The 23864-nt window shown below is 44.1% G+C and overlaps 1 protein-coding gene across 4 annotated transcripts; it reads left to right on the top strand.

Annotated features, from left to right (window-relative positions):
• The first annotated feature begins 106 nt into the window (after positions 1–106).
• Positions 107–23864, top strand: LOC142492731 (putative deoxyribonuclease TATDN3). Of its 4 annotated transcripts, XM_075595658.1 has the most exons (12): positions 107–3966; positions 5469–5524; positions 5962–6074; positions 12714–12746; positions 13339–13412; positions 15272–15356; positions 17158–17220; positions 18355–18464; positions 19250–19305; positions 21646–21758; positions 22661–22741; positions 23706–23864. In XM_075595658.1, exons 1-12 carry the CDS (start codon positions 3923–3925, stop codon positions 23847–23849), a joined length of 972 nt encoding a protein of 323 aa, XP_075451773.1. In that variant the 5' UTR covers positions 107–3922; the 3' UTR covers positions 23850–23864. The 4 variants fall into 4 exon arrangements, with proteins under 4 accessions (XP_075451773.1, XP_075451777.1, XP_075451774.1 ...); XM_075595662.1 differs by lacking the exons at positions 107–3966; positions 5469–5524; positions 5962–6074 and adding an exon at positions 10250–10365; XM_075595659.1 differs by lacking the exons at positions 107–3966; positions 5469–5524; positions 5962–6074 and adding an exon at positions 10733–11285.

The raw sequence follows: 23864 nt of genomic DNA, 5'->3' as shown, positions 1-23864 counted from the left end.
TGTGAACCTTTAGGTTCAGTACCTGGTGGCGCCCCTTTCAGCAGCAATAACTTAATCTAAGCGTTTCCTGTAACTGCTGGTCAGTTTGTCACATCGGTTTTGAGAAATTTTGCCCCGTTCCTCCTTACAGAACTGCTTCTACTCAGTGACATGTGAGGGCTTCCTTGCATGGACAGCTCGCTTCGGGTCCTGCCACAACATTTCGATGGGGTTTAGGTCTGGACTTTAACTAGGCCATTCTAAAAAGGGGAATTTCTTCTTCTGCAGCCATTCTTTTGTATATCTGCTTGTATGTTTAGGATCATTCTCTTGATGTATGACACACTTTTGCTTCGGCTCATGGACGGATGACCTGACATTCTCCTCTAGAATTGTCTGACACAATGCAGAATTCATGGTTGTGTCAATGATGGTAAGCCGTCCAGGTCCTGAGGCAGCAAAGCAGCCCCAAACCATCACACTCCCACCACCGTGCTTGACGGTTGGGATTGGGTCCTTCTTTTTGAATGCAGTGTTTGGTTTTCGCCAAACATAACGTTTCTCATGGAGGTCAAAAAGTTCTACCTTTGACTTGTCTGTCCATAGAACATTGTTCCAGAAGTCTTGTCGATCATCTATGTGCTCTTTGGCGAACTTCAGACAGGTATTAATGTTCTTTTTAGAGAGCAGTAGTTTTCTCCTGGCTATCCTTCCATGATCATCATTCTTGTTCAGTATTTTTCTGATAGTTGAGTCATGAACACTCACATTAGCCAAGGCGAGAGTGGCCTGCAGATCCTTGGATATTACTCTGGTTGTGACTTCCTGGATGACTTGCCAGTTCTTGGAGAGATTTTTGTAGGATGACCGCGCCTAGGTAGAGTGACTGTGGTCTTGAACATTATCCATTTGTAGACTGTCTGACAGTGGATTGGTGGAGCCCCAAATCATTAGAAATTGTTTTGTAACCCTTTCTAGACTGATGAGCATCAATAACTGCTTTTCTGAGGTCCTCAGAGATATCTTTTGATCGTTGCATGACTTGTTTCCACACACCTGTATGATAAAGACCAAACTCACAAAGTTTCCTGATATTTATATAGGATGGGGCCTCCCAAACTCACACCTGAAGATCTACCTAATTATTTAAATATCTGATTCAAATTATCCCCTTTAATTTCGCTGATCAAACCAGGGTTTCACTTACTTTTGCAAATACACTGACTCTTAATTACTCATTGTTTGTCTTATTCATACATCACTTTATTTCAAAAGACATGGAATTGGTTAATATATTGGATATTTTAAGAAAAGACTGGTTTTGATTCAAGAAGGTTATCGTGGAAAGAACAATGGAATTTCTGTCATTATCATTGGGATTCACAAGCTTTTTCTCGGCACTATAAGGTTACAGCACAAAGCGGAAGTCTCATTAAAAAAAACAGCCAAACTTGCACAACGTGTGCTGAACTAAACTTCCCGAGGCTGCAAAAAGGAAAGCAGACAGCTGCTCTGTGAGGAGCATAATGTTTTGTGTATGTTTGCAGACTATATAATTGAGAAGTATTTTTATTTAAAATAATATGGACATTTTTACTTGCACAATTTGCCTGTCTGGTCTGCCCATATTTCTTACATGCTGTAAAGCTTTAGGCCCCTATTTGATGCCTGTCTCTTCCCAATATTAGGGTATCCTGTTTGAATTGCTTCACTGTATGAACCTCAACTACCTCTACTGGGCGACTGATGTATCCATGCATCCACTTTGCCTTTCAGTGAATAAGTATTTCTGATTTTACTAGCCTTACATTTCAGTTGGTAAATTCCCTTTCTATCCAAAATTCTCCGGTGAACCATTTCAGGGACATATTCAATCATGTCTGGTCAATCGTGTTTATTGAATAAGCCCCTAGTTCTTTGAACGACCTATTTCTTTTACCACCCTCTGTGGTTATGGTGAACTACGGATGTAGCTGAAGATTTCTTGCATCTTCATTCAAACAAATGGAGCCGCGGTAACAACATTGAGCAAGTTTAGAATAAAATCATGGGATTTCAGGAACGTTTGCAGCGAGCGAATTTAATAACAAGGTGCTACATGATTTGTAACTGAACGCAATATGTTCTAGAACTTACCAAGGATTTGTATAGTGGAATCACTGATTACTACTTGATTTGTACTAGTAATTACCTTTCACTTCCAGCTCAGACAGAGAGAAGGCGTTCATTGCAGGCTGTAAATATAATGATCCTTCATAGATCGTACACAAACAGACACTTTGTCCCTCTGTTGGCTCTCCCTGCTCGTCACTTACATTATTGGGCAACATTTGAAACGGCAAACGATGCAGCTGCTTGAAATATCATTTTTTTTTTGTTAGGTGCAGTGTCTCCATCCTTATTATTTTTCCAACTTAAAATTTAAATACTTCTTCTTCTTATTTTTATCTAATAATATAAATATCAGTTGTGAGCACACTCACATGTCTCAGACAGGACTGTAACCCAGCTTTTCTTCATTATCACTTGGCATACAGTGCTCCAACTGCAACTAGGGATTCTGGGTACTGACATGCAGATGAGCACACAGTGTCACCTTTTGCTTCATGTTCATTTTAATATAAGCCCTATAAACGTATACCTGTCGTACTACACAGCTTTTCAGCACAGCCTGGGTTAAAAAAGTGCATAGCCAGTAAACCTATTGACACAGCTGTTTGACCTGTGCTCATTTGCATGTCAGTAACCAGAATTAGGGTGTCTAGATGTCCCAGTTTAGCCGGGACAGTCAAGTTTTTAAAGTTTTTTTTTTTTTTTGCTGGGAGAAGAGGAGTAGATGCAGCGCGATGTCTCCTCCGGCCATTAGGTGGTGCTGCACTGCTCACAAAGCTTGTCCTCTCCCTGGCTGCAGTGTGCTGGAAATAAGGTGTGTAATTGTGTTATATAGGAGGTATTTTCAAGTCACGAGATAAGGTTAGCGTTGTAGTCGGATTACAGCTGTGTTGGGTGTTTGAGTAAGGGCCAGCGAGCAGGGTTGCCACCGCTCCGGGTTTAACCCACAGACTACGGGTTTTCACCACGTATCTCCTGGCTACGGGTTTATCTTGTTAATCTCCGGGTAGCGGCGGCTCCCGGCATCCTCCTGCAACTCCCGTCAACATAGCTGGGCCGAGTCAAATGGCGCCGCGTTGCCATGACAACGGGACGCTACGTGGCGTTGCGTGACTCCCTTTGCCATGACAACGGATGCTACAAGACCTCTCGGCGTCACGTCGCCATGACAACGCGGCATCGTGTGATGCCTCGGCGCCATAAGGTGTCCCATTGTCATGGCAACTTCACGCCGCATAACGTCGTAGCGTCCCCTTGTCATGGCAGCCATGTTACGGGAGTTGTAGGGGGAGATGCCGGGAGACGCCGCCGGTAAGAGATAAAAAAATGTTACATTTATCTCTGTGTTATCCTTCAGTAAGAAGGTGGCATCCCTGCCAGCGAGTGACATTTAGTTGTTACCAACAAATATTGGGAAGCTGATGCAATAATAAACACGAGTTCCTTTGTATGTACTTAAAGAGGTATGATGTCGTGTTAGCCATAAGTACACATGGTAATACCTTATTCAGTCATAATGCTATGAGTAAGGATGGCTGACTAGGGGAATATTTTCTGGATAATACTGGCAGGTTTAGCTAGGAAAAAGAGGCCAGAATACCACCAGAAGCCAGGTTAACATCGGGAGAAGAAAGTTATACCAGCAATGTCAGACAGAACGGATTTCACCAAGATAAATGAATAACGTGCAATCTCTTTGAAAAGAATATCACTTAATTGATGTAACTGCCATTTATCTGCCATTTCTGAATGTAATTAGTATCATATCAATATCTTTGGATAATAAACGTTTCTTTTGTCTGCTAAAAGCTGGAATGCAGAAGTTTGTTCTATGCCACTGTTGAAAATACAAAGACATTTTACATTTTACACTGGGTAAGTGTGTGTGTGGGTAAGTAAGTGTGTGTGGGTAAGTGTGTGTGTGTGGGGATGCAATTAGACAAATACTATTTACTATTATAATATTTATTTTGAAGTAATGTAATTTGTTTTAGTAATAATTTTTTATTGTGTCTTGGTTTTTACTTTTGGAAGTCTGGTCACCCTACCCACAATGCCTGGCTGCAGTGGAAGCGCCGTTTCTTACGCGATAATGGGGAAAGGCTGCACTCTACACTGTATGGTGGAGGGTTTCTGTCACTTATTTTTTTTTTTTACCCATCATAACTTTTTCAATGTGAAGCTGGAATTGTTATCTTAAAAAGAGCCAACGCCTGCAGCAGAGTGCTCACCCGGCAACTCCGGTCCACACTTTCTCCAATCCATGCCAACGACGGCGTCTCCTATCAGAAATAATGTCTTATCTTCATTTTAATCTTCTCAGATAAGGTTCTTTCAGGTTTACTAATGTCACTATTGAGGCGTTGAGCAGCCATGTAACCCCTCCCTGCCCGGCTCCTAGGGAGATTACATTTGTGTGTGTTATATATGGCTACCCCGCATGGGTTACCTTCAGTCGGGCTGGATCCAGGCTGCTGGGCGATGAGGTAGGAAGGTTGTAGAATAATGGGTGCCAGGAACTTTTGTAGTGTCACAGTCATTTACTCGTGCCCCCATGGTCAGGGACAGATCATACACATGTTAACAACGTTGTACTGGATTTTATAATAGACATACATGAATACAGTTGTTCCATCAGTGCCCACTCTTAACTCTCAAATGAAGGTACTTTGACTTAGTTGCTCTGAGTAAGTGTGGGAACCGGCTCCCTTGTTGCTTCGGAACCATCATTTGTATTAATCTGGCTACTCTGGGCCACTACAGGAATCCTGGAAGGTGTTATCTTACTTGACCCAATATCTTTCGCCTGTTTTGGAACTGCCACTTCCATATAGACTGCTTAGGAATATTAGTGCTGATCCGCAGGCCCCCGGGAGTCCTCTTTCCTGAGGCCCTCTATGGTGTGCCATTTTCATTTTCATTTCTTATTCAGGACTCCATTCCTTCTTTCAGGGATCCTAAGTTAACTATCCCCATCTACAACATAATAAATACAAGGGCATGGTCTGTACTATTGCTTTATAAACATTACTTATCTACTCTCTCCGAGGCTCTTCTCCTCTTGTCCTCCTGGAACCTAACCTTCTAGAATAGTCCCTCCTTAAATACCCTTCCATGACGCCAAGATCCCCATAGCAACTCAGGGTGGGGCCCAGCATACAACAGCCATGTTAGTAACCCTTTAGGAGGGGGGTTACACTCATTTAGGTTTTATGTTTATTTTTTAGGAATACAAAAACAGTTTAAAAAATCAGCGACCATTGAAATAAACCAGAGAGGTATAGACAGTCTGTACAGCAAGAAATCATTCAAAATAAAAACATGCAGGAGAACTGTCCCTTTATACGTTACAAACGTGTGTGTTTTTGGGTCCATAGAAATGTTCATTCCCGTTCAGCTGGGAGGCAGACGATCTCTTTTCTTAAGGAACAAGGTAAGATCTTCACAAGGTTAATTAAGCTTAAACTTTGCAGGGCAATATAAATTCTTACGGGTGGAGGAAGTATGTTTATTAAAGTCTCACAGTTGGAAAACTGGTGCTTTACCAGTGCAAAAAAATAACTGACCAGAGTTAATTAAAGGATAATAATCCTGTGTGTTGTTCTTCTCCTGTATTATCCTATGAAACCTCCCCGGAAATTAAAAAAAATGGAATATATTTTGAACATGAAGGATGCCATGAAGGGCACTGATAGAGGTTTCCCTGCCCAGCTTAGTATAAATGTACGTACTGGTGGGGTGCTCTCTGGGAACTATTTAATCAGTTAATATGTAGAGTCTCACAGTATAACAGGGGTTATATTAATGTATCGAGGCAAACGTGGTGCAATCTTGCTCCGTGAATAGCTCCTGATACTATGTGTGTTTCAGGTGCCCAGAAGGTGTTACTGCATAACTTTGCGGGCAGGCCCTCGGCTGCCCTGGAAGAAGTACAAGCCGGATACTACTTCTCCTTTCCCCCCGCGGTCACCAGAAATGATCAAGTAAGATAGTGAAGAACACAGACAAGTTGCAAATTTGACCCCTTTAGGTGTTTACCTCTGTGTCAGTGACTGGGTTTAAAACAATTGTCCCTTTAAACCAGGGCTTGCCAACTCCAGTCCCCAAGGACCACCAACAAGTCAGGTTTCCAGGATCTCTCTGCTTCATCACAGTTGGCTCAATCAGTGGTTGGGTCATTCCGACTGAGCCACTAATTGAGCCACCTTTGCTGAATCAGGGATATCCTGAAAACCTTACCTGTTGGTGGCCCTTGAGAACAGAAGTTGGCCAGCCCTGGTTTAAAGGGACAATTTTATGTAATATAAATATGTAGCACTGTTTCCTGCCCCCCAGAGGGAGATACACAGCCTCTGCTTCCTGTGTGTGGTGCGGATACCTGTTAGGACCAGGAGAGATGAGTTGGATCTGCGGTGGTATGGAGATCAGGACAGGCTTAGGTTCTTTCTGTAGTTCTTCTCATTGGTGTTAGCGCCTCCAGCCGTAGTTGGCTCCAGGTTGTCCAGAAGTCAGCCCCACTATTGCATACTTCTCACTCCTGTCCAAGGACTGATACTTAGACAGGAGTGATAACAAGGGTCTTTATTGTATGGCAGGCATCCACTGCAGATCTCGTTGCAGAGTCTCAGAGGTCCCTGACCTCTGGATGGTGATGGCCCCTGGTCTTACAGGGCCTCTGTGGCTGAATCTGATGTTCCCTCAGTCCAAAGACTGAGGGTGAGCACGCTCATCCCGCCATTGGAGAGACTCATAGCTCTCTGCTTCCTCTCTCCTCCAGAGCAGGAACAGGACTGATACTAAATATGGCATTCCCCTAGTTAGGGCAGAAGGGGCGGGCTCATGGTCTATACCTATCCCTGATAGGCTTATACAGGCCATCAGTCACCACCTTACTCCTGTCCATCATAGAGGAGCATGGGTAGGGGTCACAAGCCCACAGATTAACCCCTTACAGCCTGCAGCTAGCAGGATTTGCATAACAGGGTGGGGAAAGATAGGCAGAAAAGACATACCCTGTTACACATAGTTATGGGTTGATTTGTGTGTGTGTGTGTGTGTGTGTGTGTGTGTTACATAGGCAATGATTTGAAAGTCCTTCTGGGAGTTAAGAAACTAACACTGCAAACTTCGCACGCATTGATAAACAACATTGCCTGTGTACTAACCTGACATTTCTCAATCTGCAAGCGCAACAATTATTGTTCACACAGAAATGACCGTGCGAGGTGTACAGATGTAATTGGTGTGCTGTAGAAAAATTGTATCTGTGCGCCTCAAAAAAGTAGAGTGCGTAAAAATTAGCGAAGATGAACCTGGCGTAAATCCTAAAAAGTCTGTTTGTTAGCGCAGAATTAAGTTATCAACCAAAAATGTATTTGAAGTCGGACGGATGTTTTGTTATTAAAAACAGTATGGCTACTATAAATAATACTACACTAATCATTTTTATTTACAAATACTGTACAAGTTATAAATGAAAAAAAAGACATCATTCTGTTTTTATTATAATTTATATTAATCCGGTATCGAACACGACAATGTGCGTCAAACTTCATTTCAAACAACGAACTATGCGTTGCATGTAGGAAGCGTCATACGTACGACGCACATTTTTATGAAGGTTTCTACTACTTTTTAGCCCTAAAAGTTTGACGCGCAAAAATTATTCCAATATGATCCTGTACATAGGGCGCTATGAGTTTCTGTGAGGCATGTGCAAAATGTGATGAAATCAGGGAAATCGATTTTGTGCACAAACATTGTGAAAATGCCTTCTTTACCAAAGATTGAGACATTTTGTGAAATCTTCGGTAAAAATGGATAGTTTACCTTCTTTGACCCGATACGTTGAACTGACGCATTAAATTAATGATGTAGCCATCCGAATCAAAAAGGGAGAGTCTGGATCAGGAGTGGCCAATTCCAGTTTTTAGGGGATACCAACAGGTCAGGTTTTCAGGATATTCCTGCTTCAGCACAGGTGGCTCAGTCAAAGACTGCACCAACTATGCTGAAGCAGGGATATCCTGAAAACCTGACCTGTTGGTAGCCGTTGAGGACTGGAGTTGGCCGCCCCTAGTGTGGACGATGTTTACAAACAGCTCTACAAGATAGATTAGGTAATGATTGTTAATACCCTACAAAGCATCTTGGCGACTATGGATACTTGTCTTTTTTTAATTCATATAATCCACCTATCAAACATGCCCCCCACCATTATTTCCCTTTGGTCATAGAAAGCGAATGCCCCTTTAAAGTAATGTGCAGAACATCAACAACGTAATAACCAACAACAGTGTACTTCACGGGGCACAAAAGTACCAGGTGCTTGGTGGCCGATGATTAATGCCCGTCAGTAACTTGGCCACTCATTTCCCCCACAAGCCCAAGGTCTTAGCAGCTTTGCACATTAATACATATTGCTCACATCTTGTTTAAGTGCAAAACCCCATGGGCAACACCTGATGAATATAGGAAAACGTAATTACGTCTCTGCTACAGGGCACGCAGTAAAACCACACACCACTTCCAGTCCTGGTTTGGGGCCAAAATGTTGGTATCAAAATGAAAGGAAATAGGCACAGAAATAGTCAACTATATGTTGCATGAAAAAAATGGGCCAATGTTTTCAACTTTAACCGAGAACGGTCTCATAAGACCGAAACATTGGTCCGTGATATCCACATCCGAAATCTAAACAGGAGCAGCCGTGCAGCTGGACCAAACCCCATTCCCAGAAACACCAACGATCAGCAGCCAATTATACCTTTTGTTTCAAATGTGCCCTGGTCCTTCTAGATTGTAAGCTCTCACGAGCATGGCGCGCAGTCTGTGTTCATTTGTTCTTATTTTGTATGTCGTTCTGGTTATGCACTGCACCACTGAATATGTTGGTGCTTTAATAATATTATTTATAGTGTTACGCAATAAGACTTAACAGAACAGGTTGTCAATAGCCCTTCATTCCCTTGAATGGGCTATAAGGCGTCTTTCCAGCACAGGAGTAACACTGTGTTGTAATTATAGCCCATTCACTTACATTGGGAGGTTAGCATGGAAGGTGTTTTATGGAATAGCTTAAAATGACGTTCTTCCTCAATCCCCCTCCTGAGGACACAGGAGAAGCTATTAAATCCAAACACAAACACAGCACACACTGGTAGCATTAGATTGTAAGATATTTGGGGCAGTTGCACCTTTCACCGCTCCATGTTTTGTTTCATGTGTTGTATCATACTGATAAAGAACACTTCTGATCACATTCACGCCTAGGGTCCTCCCCAATATCAAACAGCATACAGCACTTCCACTGAAGCCAGGGATTCTGGGTAATGGGCAGTCACAGTGCCTCACTTTTTGCGTCTCTCCTTTAACTTTGAGCCCTTAAAAGCTGTGTAAAAAAGCAGACATACTGAAAGGAATCCATATTAATGTGGATGACAAGCAAGTGACAGTGCTTATTACCCAGAATCCCTGGCTGCAGTGAAAGCCCCGTACGCTGTGTGATTATGGGGTAAGGCACGTTTGGGGACCTGAGACATGAATGTTTTTATCATTAGGTGGAAGATCTGTCACTTTTACGCGCCATAACTGATGTGTACCACTTAGGGAAGATGAAGGGAATCGTATGTACATCTTTATTCATATAGTGCCCATCAGCACTTTTACAAGACAATACTGTACAGGGAATAAGTGTAACAAAATCAGACACTAGGAAAGAAAATCCCTGACCCATAGAGTTTACAATCTAAGGCCCGGACCATTGTGCCTTCGCTCGCGCGGAGGCTGTGAAGTCACCCGCGGGTGCTTTCCCTGTCCATGGTGGATGGGCCATATGGGAAAGGGGGGGGAGAAGATGCGGCGACCAGTGAGGGCGAACCAGCTCCGTGACGCCCCTCGGCAAACCCCCATGGCCAGGTAAGCACCCGCTCACTGACCAGCCTCCGCACGGTCGAAGTTACCATGGCTGACACATATAAATAAAACAATGCAGCAGCATATTCCCGGCGGTGAGCCTGGCTGCCCCCCCTCGCCTCTCTCTCACCCACACGCTGTTCCTCAGCTCCTGCTCCCTCCTGTCCTGGCTCAGCTGCTGCTGGGTTTCCAGCAGCATTGTGTTGAATTCCGCGCACATCCCCATCACCTCCTGCACCAGCCGGAGAAGCAGCGCACCCTGCAGTCCCGGTCTGCCGGCCCCGAGCACCCGGGACCGCTCTCACTGGACGCCCCGGCCTCTCCCGCATGAGGAGGCCGGCAGCTCTGTATCGTCTCCGGGTATGATCGCCCCGAGCTCCCCGCGGACTCCTCTTCGCAGCCCTTCGCGGTCCCTGGGCTGCCGGCGGCCTCTTGTATCGCGGACTCCTCCTCGCAGCCCTTCGCGGTCCCTGGGCTGCCGGCGGCCTCTTGTATCGCGGACTCCTCCTCGCAGCCCTTCGCGGTCCCTGGGCTGCCGGCGGCCTCTTGTATTGCGGTCCCTGGGCTCCCCGCACTTTGCTGCGTAGAGCCGCCACCGGCGGCCGGCTCCTCCCGGGCGCTCATCGGCGGCCGGCCGCATCCCGGACTTGCCGCCATTTTCCAGATTCCAAATACCCCCCCGGAAGTGTTCTTTCCAACCCCCACCGAAGGGGAACTCCTGCAGCCGCACATTGGTTCCGCTGCGGCGCACTGCGATTCCCGGCTCCGCTTGCCTCTGCCCTAGAGAATACACGTCTTGCAAGAGTGCCAATGCTGCGCCAGTGACCACATATAATAAGAAATAACACGGTCATAGCAAGAGTTTAATTCAGCTCAGTTCTGTCGCCACACTAGATACCGGGAGTCGCCATCTTGCTACTCCAGGAACAGTTACTGTACAGCCATAAATCCATAACATACTCCCCACACCTAAAACTCACCCAAGTAAAACACACTGGACATTATTTTGTTGTTATTTGTCACTGCTACACATATCTGGGTCTCCTGAAATGAGGCGGTATTAAGCTCTGTTAAAGTGTAGCAAGATGGCGGCCAGTGCATGACGATGCGGCCCCTCTGCGCATTCCGCAGCCTCATTATGACGTGTATCTGTCTGAGGACAGAGAGCCGACTCTGTGCACAGACATCTGCACCTGAGACAGCAAGCAGCCGCCTGTATGTACGAGCTCAGGAGCCTGGTGGACTGTCACTGCCACCTCTCTGCCCCAGAGTTTAATGATGTAAGAGCAGGCACAGCTCTGACATATGGGGGTGTGTGCAGGCACAGCTCTGATATATGGGGGGTGTGCAGGCAGTATATGGAGAGAGGAGGAGTAGGAGGTGTGATACCTTTTGTATATGGAGTATTACATGAAGCAATACAGGCAGTCCTCGGTTATCCAACGGAATCCGTTCTGGAAGTAGCGTTGTATAGTGAAACCGTTGTAAAGTGAGTCCCATGTTAATCAGTGGCAGTGAGCGTTGGATAACGCATTCAGGCGTTGAAAAACGGCCCATAGGGTTGCATTGTAAAGCGTTGGATATGCCAGCGGTGCGCAAACTGGGGGGGCCGGGAGATTGTGCTGGGGGTGGGCGCGGGCAGTTGCAGAGGCCCCGCGCTCTTCCCCATGGCATTTAAATTAAATGCCGGGGGATCGCGTGAGGCCCCTGCAACTGTTTACTTACCGGGATTCAGCCGTCTGTGTTGCACCATGTGACTTGACGTCACACGCCCACGCAGTGGGCGAAAGAAGGTAGGCAGGGGGGCGCGAGAGCCGGGGGCAGAGTGACGGGGGCGCAGCACAAAAAGTTTGCGCTCCACTGGGATATGCCATTTGTTGTAAAGTGAAACGTTGGATAACGAGGACTACCTGTATTGCTATCGCTGATAATAGGAAGATATTATTGGCCCCAGAGGCAGCAGTTGATACATCCTATTATATACCACACCTGCTGCGTGATCATCTTGCAACACGTGCGCCATTAAAATGTGCCCTGTCTGAATTGGCATAAACCTCTCTGGCTAACAGATCTTAACCCATGTAAGAAACTTGAATAACAAGTTAATCTACCTTTTGGAAGCGATAGAGATTTTGTTTTATTACTAATGTATTTCAAGGTACATTTTGGTGTCTTGGTCTGCACATCCTGGCCACACTGATCAATGTGGTATGTGAGGGACATTAGTGAGATTTCTGACTTAACCCCAAAGGGTTAATCTCCTATTGAGTTGGACTGGGGATGATGGATTTGTCAGGCAATGTGTGTGAGGCTCATCAATCTATGTCTACATACGATATCACAGAACTATGGGTTTAAAAGAACATATGTGAACATGTTTGTAATTTGTTGGTGTCTGTCTTTGTGAGCTGTTATATACACACACATTATCTAGTGTTTTCCATGGATGGTTTAATTGATTTTCAGGTGCTAAGAAATCTTAGATGGTTTATGGAATATAGTTAAAAGAATTGCAATGTGCCGTGTAATTGATTAAATAGGACAACCTAATAAAGAAAAATTATTTTGCATACAGACAACGTTTTGTATTTAAGATTTAATTCTGTTAGACTTTAACAGTAACAATGTATGCTTAGTTATAGAACACTTCCAATATAGTTTGTTAATGTGTTTGAATTGAGTTTTGGATTTTTTTTGTTTTTGTATAGGATATTGACAGCGTTTTGGCAGAAGCAAAGAAGGTATGTAGTTATTAGTTGCTGTTTGACACATATTAAATGGCCCTGCTTTGGGGTATGTAATACTTGCATCTTTGGCTCCAAATAAGAAATGTTTCTCTTGTATGTGTGTGTGTGTGTAGAATGAAGGCTCTCCCTGTCAATTGTCAGGGATATATGTGAGTAAAGATACATTTGAGAACCACTGTTCTTCACACCCAAAATAAATACAAATTATTACAAGCTATCTTTGTCTTAAAGAACATAAATTGTATAAATGTATTAGATTAAAGTGTAAATTAATTAGACTGTAAGCTCCTCGGAGCAGGGACTCCTCTTCCTTAATGTTACTTTTATGTCTGAAGCACTTATTCCCATGATCTGTTATTTATATTATCTGTTATTTATTTAATTACCACGTGTATTACTACTGTGAAGCGCTATGTACATTAATGACGCTATATAAAGACATACAATACAATTACATTCTGCCCATGAAAATGGACGAGTTGTGCTGCATAGATTAATGTGATCAGAATATTCACTTTTACATACAGTATGTAACGCATGCATGTGAATAATTGTTATCCTATGCTTTTTATGTTACTGGTTTCAGGTGGGTCTTCTGGCTCTTGTTGCAGTTGCCGAATATTCAGGAGAATTTGAAAAAATAATACAATTTTGTAAAGGGTATGTTGAAATGTAGTCATCATTCTTATTTGAATTGCCATGTGACCGGAAGCACGCATACCATATACATATCACTTGTCTGACGTTTCCTGCCCTGTGATGCACGCTGTTTAGGGTAAGTCTATAGTGGAGGAACTCATGGCGTCTGTCGGACAAGCGATCTGTTGCCTGTGATCCATAGCGATGTGGAGGCGTGGCCGTGACATCACGCGAGCGGTTCGCCCTTATTGGCTGGACCGCGCATGTGACCCCGCTGCCACGCGACAAAAACAAAATTGGATGAAATAGAGACGCCTTCTCTTGTTCGCGATGCGCGTGCAGTCGCGATCACCATAGACAAGGCCTTAGGCCGAGCTCACTGTGCCTACGTCACGACGCAGCGATGTTGCTCATCCCCAGCAGACTGAATGACGTGACTTGTAGGCGGGTCCCAGACATGGGTAGGGTGTTCCCTGTGCTTACATTTCACTCATTGGCTGGCGAAATACACGTGACGCTGCCGCACAAAATTACAACTTGAGTTGTCTCCCTCAAGTGCAGCAGCGTCAACGCTGAACTTCGCCACCAGGAGTCGTTTATAGTCTGAAAACTCTGATGCAATAGCATTAAAGAGTGCCGAACGTGCGCACGCACAGTGAGCGGGGCCTTATAGTGGCTCTGGTAACCATGGCACTGACTTGGAAGCAGGTTCAAATCCCCATGTGACCTTGGACAAACCAATTCATCTCCCATCAAAATTAGATTGTACAGTGCTGCGTGACCTTAAGAAAATCAATATTATTATATAAATATATTAAATAGGCAATAGGTTGCCTAAATTCTCATGTACTTTCTAGTCCAATAAATGTTGGGTTCCTGAGGCTACAGCCTACTCCGAAGGCCTCGTCCATAGCGACCGCGCGCACGAACAAGAGGCGGCTCCTCTATGAGGCCGTCAATAGCGCGATGAATCGCAGCAGCATTTCCGGGAAGACAAGGTTTTTGTGTTTTGGCGCAACGGCCGCGTCACGTGGGCGGTTTAGCCAATGAGGGCGAACCAGTCTCGTCACTGCCACGCCATGCCCTCTGTCGCGAGCGATCTGAAATCCACACCATGCGCTCTGTCACGTGTGCGCCTGCACTATGGACTTGGCCTAAGAAATGTGCTCCTGGTCCCCTCTAGGCAACAGGGGCTAATGGGTCTCCTAATAGGCAGCACAATTGAAGTGAGCGACATCCAAACCGTGATATTTATCAGAGATCCGCTTTCCCTTGCTAACAGTAACACACATGCAGGAAGTGTCTGACCAAGGGAGGCTAGCGATCTAGATTAGTGTATCTTGACCCCAAGTGAAAGTGGGGATGTTGCAGAAGCTGTTATTGACGATCTGCGCTCAGCTGACAGCGACTCTGGCATTTTGTTGTTGAAATGCATGAAACATCAGTCCGCACGCATCACCTTTTTCTTTACTTTTATGTTTCCTTGCTGTTAGAGACTTCTTCTCGCCCTTTCCAATGCTGTTTTTATTTTTTAAATCTGAAGCTCCGTACAGGAGATATAAGCGTTTGAAATATTGTGTCCGGTAGGTTAAAATGTAGCTCTCCCCAGAGCCCAGTCTGACCGTGTTACCATGGTAACCTCAAAAGTCAGAGATTAAAAATATATATATTTAAAAAGACCAAGACATGCTCCGGGGGGACAAGATACTAACATTTCTATGAGTTAAACTCTTTGCTGCTTTAAGTGAAGAAGAAAGAAAAAAAAAACGCTGCTTTCCAAGCCAGGAAAAAAAGCTTTAGAAAAATCACTGTTTATTTCACCTTGACTTTTGACTTCAGTTTTCTCAGTTGCTGACCCAGTGAAACATTACTATTTGTAGGCACCAGGGGTTTGTCTTCCCATGCCTAGGAGTTCATCCAGTACAAGGGATTGCACCAGAACAGCAGCGCAGTGCCACCGTAAAGGTAACAAGAGTTGCTATTATGATAAAGTAAGAGTGACCATAATGCTATATATGTGCTCCTATCAGTTCTGCACATCTTTACTCAAAGCTGGTTTCATAGCGGGAAATAGATTCCCACGCGTGTTCGGTTTAGTAGACGAAGCTGTAGAGCAGGGGTGGCCAACTCCAGTCTTCAAGGGCCACCAACAGTTTTTCAGAATATCCATGCTTCAGCACAGGTGTTTTAAGTCAGGGGTGCGCAAACTTTTGGCCCTGCGCCCCCACCCCCTGCCTGCTCAGCCCCAGTGCTCGTGCCCCATCCCCCCCCCCCCCTACCTGCTATCCGGCGTCATGTCACATGAAGCCGTGGTGACATTTGATGTTGTGTTGCCATGGCGACACGTCGCTCGAAGCTGTCGGAGAGAAGGTGAGTTACAGAGGCCTGACGCACTCCCCGGCATTTAAAATCTTTGGGGAAGAGCGCAGGACCTCTGTAACTGCCGTGTCTCTCTCCCCCCCCTCCTCCCCCTCCCAGTTGTCGCACCCCTGGTTTAAGTCATGATGAATGAGCCACCTGTGCTGAAGCAGGGATATCCTGAAAACCTGACCTGTTGGCGGCCCTTGAGGACTGGGGTTGGCCTCCCCTGCGTAGATGTTAGGATTACTCCATATTGTTATTCTGTAACGTGAGTTATCTATAATAATGCTGCAAAATCTTCTGTAATCCACTTCTACATTATTGAATTTGACTTGTGTATGTGAAAGGGTTTAATACAATGCAGCCATCCAGCTGACTTACCGCCCCACAAGACACTAAAAATGAGCAATAACTCCCCAAAAACTGTCACAGTGCACCTCAATTACGCTGCCACCACCAAGAATAATTTCCGGCCTTAACCTCAGGAGTCCCAGGTCCCCTCTTTACTGGAAAAATATGGAATTAACACAAAAATCGAATGTAGTAAAATGTGTCTGAAATTGCAGTTAATCTCTTTAAAAAGGTACTGGGTTCTATTAGAGTCCAAAGACAAGTACTTATTAAATGTTAGATTTAACATAACATAAAAAGTGTACTGTGCTTGTTACAAAGACATGCAAAATCTAAATGGAGACCGTTTCCCAAAGTAAACGGGGATAGAAGCAGAAGACCTATACATTACTGATGAATGATTTTGGTCCCTCCAAGAGGTCGTGGAGTTGGAAATATGAGAATTCTGATTTGGTTCTCAAAATCATTCTTTTAAACATCAAACTTTGCCTTTTTGTGACTGGGGCTCATCTCTCACTGATCAATCTTTCGTGACATTTATGGCTGATGTTACCGGGAGAGAGAGAATGATGTTAATATAATACCTTCTAACTCTCCCTGTAACCAGTAGATTAATGCTTCTCACATCATTGCATTCGGATAATTTTAACGCACACATAGACGTCTGTTTTGAGCGCTACTTCTAATTTTGAGAGGGAAGCAAATGATCTGACATTGGCAACCAAACGGTGCGCTCGCAATACTCCCCCCACCCCTCCTCGTTATCGGACATAAGCTTTCCGAGTCCCCCGGCCCCGGAGTAGCCCCACCTCTATCCTCCCACCGGCGGAGCTGTGGGGACACAAAGTAAGATGGGAGGATATCAGAAAATGTGTTGGGGAGAAGAGAAGCTTGCAACCGCAGTATGTGGAAGACCATTGGGGAGGCCTTCATCCAGCAGTGGATCGACAAGGGCTGAAGATGATGATATATACACACAGGGCTCGACAAATGCACTCGCCCACTCGGTTCTAGTGAAATTCCGTTTTTAAGATGAAATTCTTTTTGTAAACAGGATTTAGAAGATGCTCTGCCTCTGATAGAGTTGTATAAAGATGAGTTGGTGGCCATTGGTGAGGTATGAATCAGTCACTCAATACTTTCTTGGATCTTATGGACAACGTGTATAGTTGGTGCTGGTCACTGAGTAATCCTCTACTTCCAACAATTTCCGATTAGCACAGGTCGTACTGGATGAGAAGCATAATGCAGTAATACACTGCACATTAACTAGTTCAGGGGTGGGCAACTCCAGTCCGCAAGGGCCCCCAACAGGTCAGGTTTTCAGGATATCTCTGCTTCAGCACAGGTGGTGCAGTCTACCACTGAGCCACTGATTGAGCCACGTGTGCTGAAGCAGGGATATCCTGAAAACCTGACCTTTTTGGGGGCCCTTGAAGACTGGAGTTGCCCACCCCTAAATGATATCCTACTTGCTGGGAACAGTGATAATGCAAACTAAAGGGAAATGAATGGCTGAGGAAAAAATATATATAGCCGTATTTACTAAGCAGTCTGGAAATCAGCTTACAGCCCATTCAAGTCAATGGGAGCCTGGGAAGTGCCTCACAGCAGAAGGCAGCTTAGTAAATATGACGCATCATGCAGAAGCAAATAGGGTAGAAATAACCATCTGAGTGACAAGAGTGGGCCGCACATTAGACAGAAGTGACATAGGACAGGGCAGACTGACTTAGAACCTGATAATACACCACATGTTACACAGAGATGACTGACTAGAAACCATGATAATAAACAGACCATAGAACAGAAGTGACTGGGAACGTGATGACACAGCCTAACTACCGCGGCACATAATCTGTATTTCTCATGGCAATCGTGGTAATACACAGCCATATTAGATTAGTCTGATAAACATCACCCAAGGACAGGACTGGCACGGAAGTAGAACACCTTAGACCCCTATCCAATATGCTGTGAAGGTGTCTGTCCCTCGCTCTGGAACACTTCAGCACCATTCATTTGAGGATAAAGGTGAGATCTCAGCATATTAAGTGTAGGGGCCAAAGTGAGGTTTATGCTCAAAATTGTTGTCTTTATTCAGAGCAACTGAAAATCCAGCCATGCTTCATTGACATAAAAAATACAGTAAACTACGTCATGTGAAGGTAAACTCCTTAGGCAATAGGAGGTATTCTCATGAATACCAAGTAATAATACCAGCGCATCTATTCCTAATCGTTCCCTGCAGGTCGGGCTGGACTTCAGCCCACGAATCGCGAGCACAGATGATCAGAAAGAAGACCAGAGGCAGGTGTTCATCAGACAGATCGAGCTGGCCAAATGCCTCGATCTGCCACTGTAAGGCCTTTTGAATAACACTTATTATCTTCTCAGCCACATTACCTTTGGGTAATCAGTATATGGAACCGACACTGTGGTCCTGTGAAATGAATGAGCACCACGTTTGTTTATTTAAGTCACACACATTGCATGCCTGTCTCGTTTAACCCTTTGTGTGCTGGAGAGGCCTGCAGCAAATGGTTCTGCTATAGGTTGCAAGCACCTCTGAGACTGGCTGGATTAACGGACAAAAATATGCAGTGTTTGGTGTAGAATTAATTATTCCTACACACAGAAATTGAGGGTGCACAGTGCACTTCTTGTTCTGTTACTTGACCCACATCCTAAAATGTTTTTGGCAGGATTTCACCCCAAGAGTAGTTGCGTTGTTGATTGAAGTATACTTGTACAGCACGTTAGAGTTGATATTCACTGCATGTATACAAATCATGATTATTATACTTCGTTAATAGGGTATCCCGTGAGGATATCATCTGCATTAGTGAACCTACGAGTAGTCTAATAAAGGCACAATAATGTAATATGGTCCAGCTTTTCCGTTGTGAATGTTTTGCCACGTTGAGTAAGACGCTGTAAAGAGGTGGGAGGTTAGGTCTGCATGTCCCTCAACACCGGGCCATGCTTTTAACCCCTGCAACACTGAATTGCCGTACACTTGTTAAACTTCTTTTTATGACACAACTAATTGTATTATATTGGGTGACTGCCTGCAAGTGAGACAACACTTACAGCATTGAGCACAGACTTACCCTAGTGTTCCAGTTTGCTCTTTTCTTCCCCAGGAATGTCCATTCTCGCTCAGCTGGGAGGCCAACTATTCAACTTTTAAAAGAGCAAGGTATGGATTTGTATTTGTCTCGATAGTTTGTGAGTTGACTCGTGATTTTGTTGCTTGAACTTCATCTCGTCTGCCCTCCTTTGACTCTGTTATATTGTTTACTGGTTAAATACAATAATTATACATGTTGTATGAAGTCAGGAAAAGCACGAGTCACTTTACGTAATCGTTTTCTTTTCCTCGTGCATCTTTTGGTACAAAATGACAATGTTTGGTAGAATTTAGAGTGCATTGTAGTGTATGCAGTACTGTCAAATAAAACGTACCTACACAAGTCCATTGTCCCAAAGAGCCTATAGTATAGGGTTGCCAGACATCCCGCATGTATACAGGATTGTGCCTTATTTAATTGACTTGTCCCGGTAAGGTCTGTTGGGATGCATAACTGTCCCGTATTTTAGTGCTTTGCCGCGAAATACCTGAACTTAAAATGACTGTAATTAAATTTGCCTTAAAAACATAATAGATTTTGAGTGTAATAGTTTTTCTCCCACCGCTGCCTGGTAGTTCAGAGCGTCTATGCCCGTCCTGCCAAGCGCAGCGATGATAAAAACCAAAGAGTATAGCGAATTTAATTAAACGAATAATTATGCCAAAACGCTGGTGTACGCTGGTCGACGATTATTCTAAACGGTGGGATTTTATTAAGAAAGGGAAGCTGAATGCAAGCTATGCAGATGCATTTTTAGCATCACGCACGGCGGTAAGTCAGACATTTTTACTACACACCGCTACACGCGAGCATACATTAAGTGTATCATCCTCTGTGGCAGGATGTTAAAAATCTGTTGACAGTTATTTTGTAAGAAAGGACTCATAAGAAAAACTAAAGTTATTAAAGCTGAAGTGACCGTGGCTTTTCAAGCTATGAAACATCATCACTCCTTCAGCTCTACCGATTGCGTCCGTAATCTGTGTGCCGCTGTTTTTTCTGATTCTACGGTCGCTAGCAAGTTTTCTTGTACTAGACCAAGTCAACAGACATTATAAAAAATATTAGCAACCACACAATGTTAAGCATTGTGTCAAAGACGTGATGGACTCACAAAACTGTGGAATATCTATTGACTCAGATAACTATAACGCTGATTTTTTTCCCCCACCAATTATTGGCTCTATTTTGCCCCTGAGAAGGAGTCAAATTGCTGTGTATGTTCGTTGCCTAATGAAACATCAGGCAACAAACTGCTGCGAAGTTTAGCAAATGCACTCTGCAAAATGTAGATATTGATTTTTAAAAATGTGTTGCTGATGACGTGAACACTCATTTTTCTTACCACTTGGGGCAACCTGCATCCACCTGAGGTCTGAAAGTGAATGACAATGACTTGTTCGGTTAATTGGACATTCTGAATCACATCACAAAAGAAGAGTAATGCCGGAAATCGGAGAAAGAAGCTGCGCCAGGAGAAGTGGGCAAGTATTCTTATGCCAACTGAATCCAAGGAACAATTCTCTGACTTGCTACTCATCTGCCAATGTATATTCAGTATACCTGCACACACGGCTCATGTCAAGCGCATTGCTTCCTTAATGAGTGTCCAATGGAGTAAAGAAAGATCGACTGGACGTATCTGCAGTGGAATCCATTCTGCAGTGTTTAGTGTCTATAATCCTATCGTGCAACGAGTTGTATCACTGTGTGCTGCACAGCAAAGAGTGGCAGAGAGATGCAAAGAAATATAACTAAAGAGTTTTTTTTCATATTGTTACATGCAACTTATTTGTGTTTGAATGTGAATAACTAAATACCATATTGGCCCGAATATAGTGCGGCCTGACACATAATACGACCCTACAGTTTTGAAGGTGTTCTACACGAAAAATGAAAGGTGTTAGGCTGCGCATGTAATACCAGTACAGTTTTCTGAAGGACATTTTTAGGAAAAACCACAGCACTATGTTCGGGCCATTACGGTAGATTTTATAATATTTTGCATAGCAACTTTGACGGTCTGTCATTAACTCATGAAGACGTCACACTGTCATACTGGATTTCGGCTTTCCGTGTTAGAAAAACATAAATCTTGCAACCCTACTATAGTATCATTGTTTGTACCCGAGTTACAGGGAGATAAAGGGATCTTCTCACGGTGAACGCATCTTCTGGGAATGGACTGATGGGGAGTTATTCATTAAACTACGATAGTGCCGATCAACTTCTACCACACAAACTCGCGTTTGACTACAATGGGATGTTCCATGCAATGGTGCCCCGATCGGCACAATTGTAGTATTGCAGTTGAATGAATAACCCCCATAGTGTTTCAGTTGATCTGTGCAGAACATTACGTGCAGTGTCAGAATAGTACGAGTAGACTGATTTGGTTGGTATTGCAGGCGCGGAGAAGGTCCTGCTTCATGCATTTGATGGCAGGCCTTCGGTTGCGATGGAAGGCGTTAAGGCTGGTTACTACTTCTCCATCCCACCCTCTATCATCCGAAGTGAACAGGTAAAATTGGTTAGCAAGATGCTTCTTAAATGTTACACAGGGGACTGCAACTCCACCAGTCTGGATTGGGGGTTTTTTTTTGTCATATATTTTAATAAAGGAAACTTGTGTACTATGGGCCACATACATTTTATTTATTTATAAAATGTTTTACCAGGCAGTAATACATTGAGTTACCTCTAGTTTTCAAGTATGTCCTGGGAACAGAGTTACATACTAAGCAGTGTTAACATTCAAGGCACATAGTCAATTCATTTGAATAACTTGGCAGGGGTGCGCAAACTAGGGGGCACTAGATTTTCCGGGGAGGGGGGGGCGCGGCGGTTACAGAGGTCCCGCGCTTTCCCTTCCCCAAGACATTTACATTAAATGCCGGGGGACCGTGAGTGTCCTCTAACTTCTACTACCTTGTCTTCGGTGACGCATCGCCATGGTAACCCGGCGCCAAATGACGCCATCGTGTCACATCACTCCAGCTCTATAGTTTAACACTGTTTAGCAAATCTGGGCTGAATGCCTTTATTTTAAGCCTCTAGCAATTTTAAAATGTTATTTGATACATTTTATAAATGTGAGACATTTTGTGAATTTGAGAAATAGTATGTTGTCTAATAATCATTTAGACATGTCCGGTATAACATATACAAAAATGTATACTCCTGGACCGCACTTCTAAACAAATACTAAACCTAATGGATACTCGCGTGAGAAGGACCTTCCGGTTATGTCCACAAACCATGAGTCATACGTGAGCCGCTGACATAGGTGTAAAATAATATTACATGCTTCAGAAAACGACGAAAACATCCTTTGTGGACTGAAATAAACTGGATTGCAGAGAGTAACATGTATTGTATTTTTTATAATTTATCGTCCTTGAATGATTTCTTGTTTCCTTTAAGATGCAGAATCTTGTGAAAAAGCTGCCCCTGGAAAACCTGTGTTTGGAAACGGACTCTCCTGCACTAGGACCGGTAAAGCAGGTACACTTACAGGACGCTCTGTTCTCATCTTGTTTTCATATGTTATTGTTATCATTTCCTTGTAAAGCACCAACATATTCCACTGCGCGGTACAATGGGGTTACAGAGTAATGTATATCAGAGGTGCGCAAACTGGGGGGAGATTTTTCGGGGGGAGGGGGGGGGAGGCGGTTGCAGAGGCCCCACACTCTTCCTCAAGACATTTAAATAAAATGCCGGGGGATCGCGTGAGGCCTCTGCAACGTCCTTTACCGTGATTCAGAGGCTTGGTGTGGCGCCGCTGCGTCATTTCACGGCCGTCACCATGGCAACGCGAGGGGTCACGTGGCATGACCCCGCAGCGGCATTTGACGCCGGCAAAAAAGTTAAGGGGGGTTTCGAGCACTGGGGGAAGCAGGCAAGGGGGGGGGGGGGGGGGCGCAGCTCCAAATGTTTGCGCACCCCTGATGTATATTACAAAAAACAGTTACATACAAGTGAGGGCAAACATGCACAAACAGATACAGAGAGGCGATGAGGGCCCTGCTCGTGAGAGCTTACAGTCTAGAGGGAATGAATGTCACTATATTTATGGAAGAATTGCCCACCTTTCCAGTGTTTTATGGCCAAACGTGATCGAAAGATAAATATAGTGTAAAATCAATAATGTGGCAGCCGATTTAACATATCATCTGTTCCCGGGAACCTGCAGTGGGGTTTTAAAAATATTAGTTTGTGGACTTGGAATATATATGGAGGCTTATTCTCAAGGGTTTAAATCAACCGGGTGAATGCAGTGTCAAATCCAGCTAAAGCTTTCATCAAGATAATGTCCCATTCTACAACAGCAAGCATAGGTCACTTAACTCATCAAATGGCAGACTGATGAGGTTTTTGTTAATGAAATCTATTAAGTATTTTTACCATAATAATGATTTATGTTAGACATGTTATTGAAACCCTCTCTTCTCAATGTCTTTTCTAGGTCAGAAATGAACCAAAAAACATTCTGGTTTCTGCTGAATATATAGCCACGTTGAAAGCGATCTCACTGGGCGAGGTTATTGAGGTCACAACAAAGAACGCCTTTACACTGTTTCCCAGGTTACTTCAAGTTCCTCACAAATAAAGAACGTTTTTTAAA

The sequence above is a fragment of the Ascaphus truei genome, chromosome 4 (assembly GCF_040206685.1).
Source record: "Ascaphus truei isolate aAscTru1 chromosome 4, aAscTru1.hap1, whole genome shotgun sequence".
NCBI lineage: Eukaryota > Metazoa > Chordata > Amphibia > Anura > Ascaphidae > Ascaphus > Ascaphus truei.
Note: the sequence above shows the minus strand (reverse complement) of the source record. Positions and strands in the feature narration are given on the sequence as shown.

Bases quoted from the DNA above. Each gene is read 5' to 3' on its own strand.
- LOC142492731 (XM_075595658.1), top strand. From the start codon at position 3,923: ATGCCACTGTTGAAAATACAAAGACATTTTACATTTTACACTGG. The intron at 12,747-13,338 runs GTATGTAGTTAT...TACTGGTTTCAG, and splicing joins TTTTGGCAGAAGCAAAGAAG to GTGGGTCTTCTGGCTCTTGT. The intron at 15,357-17,157 runs GTAACAAGAGTT...TTTTGTAAACAG, and splicing joins AGCGCAGTGCCACCGTAAAG to GATTTAGAAGATGCTCTGCC.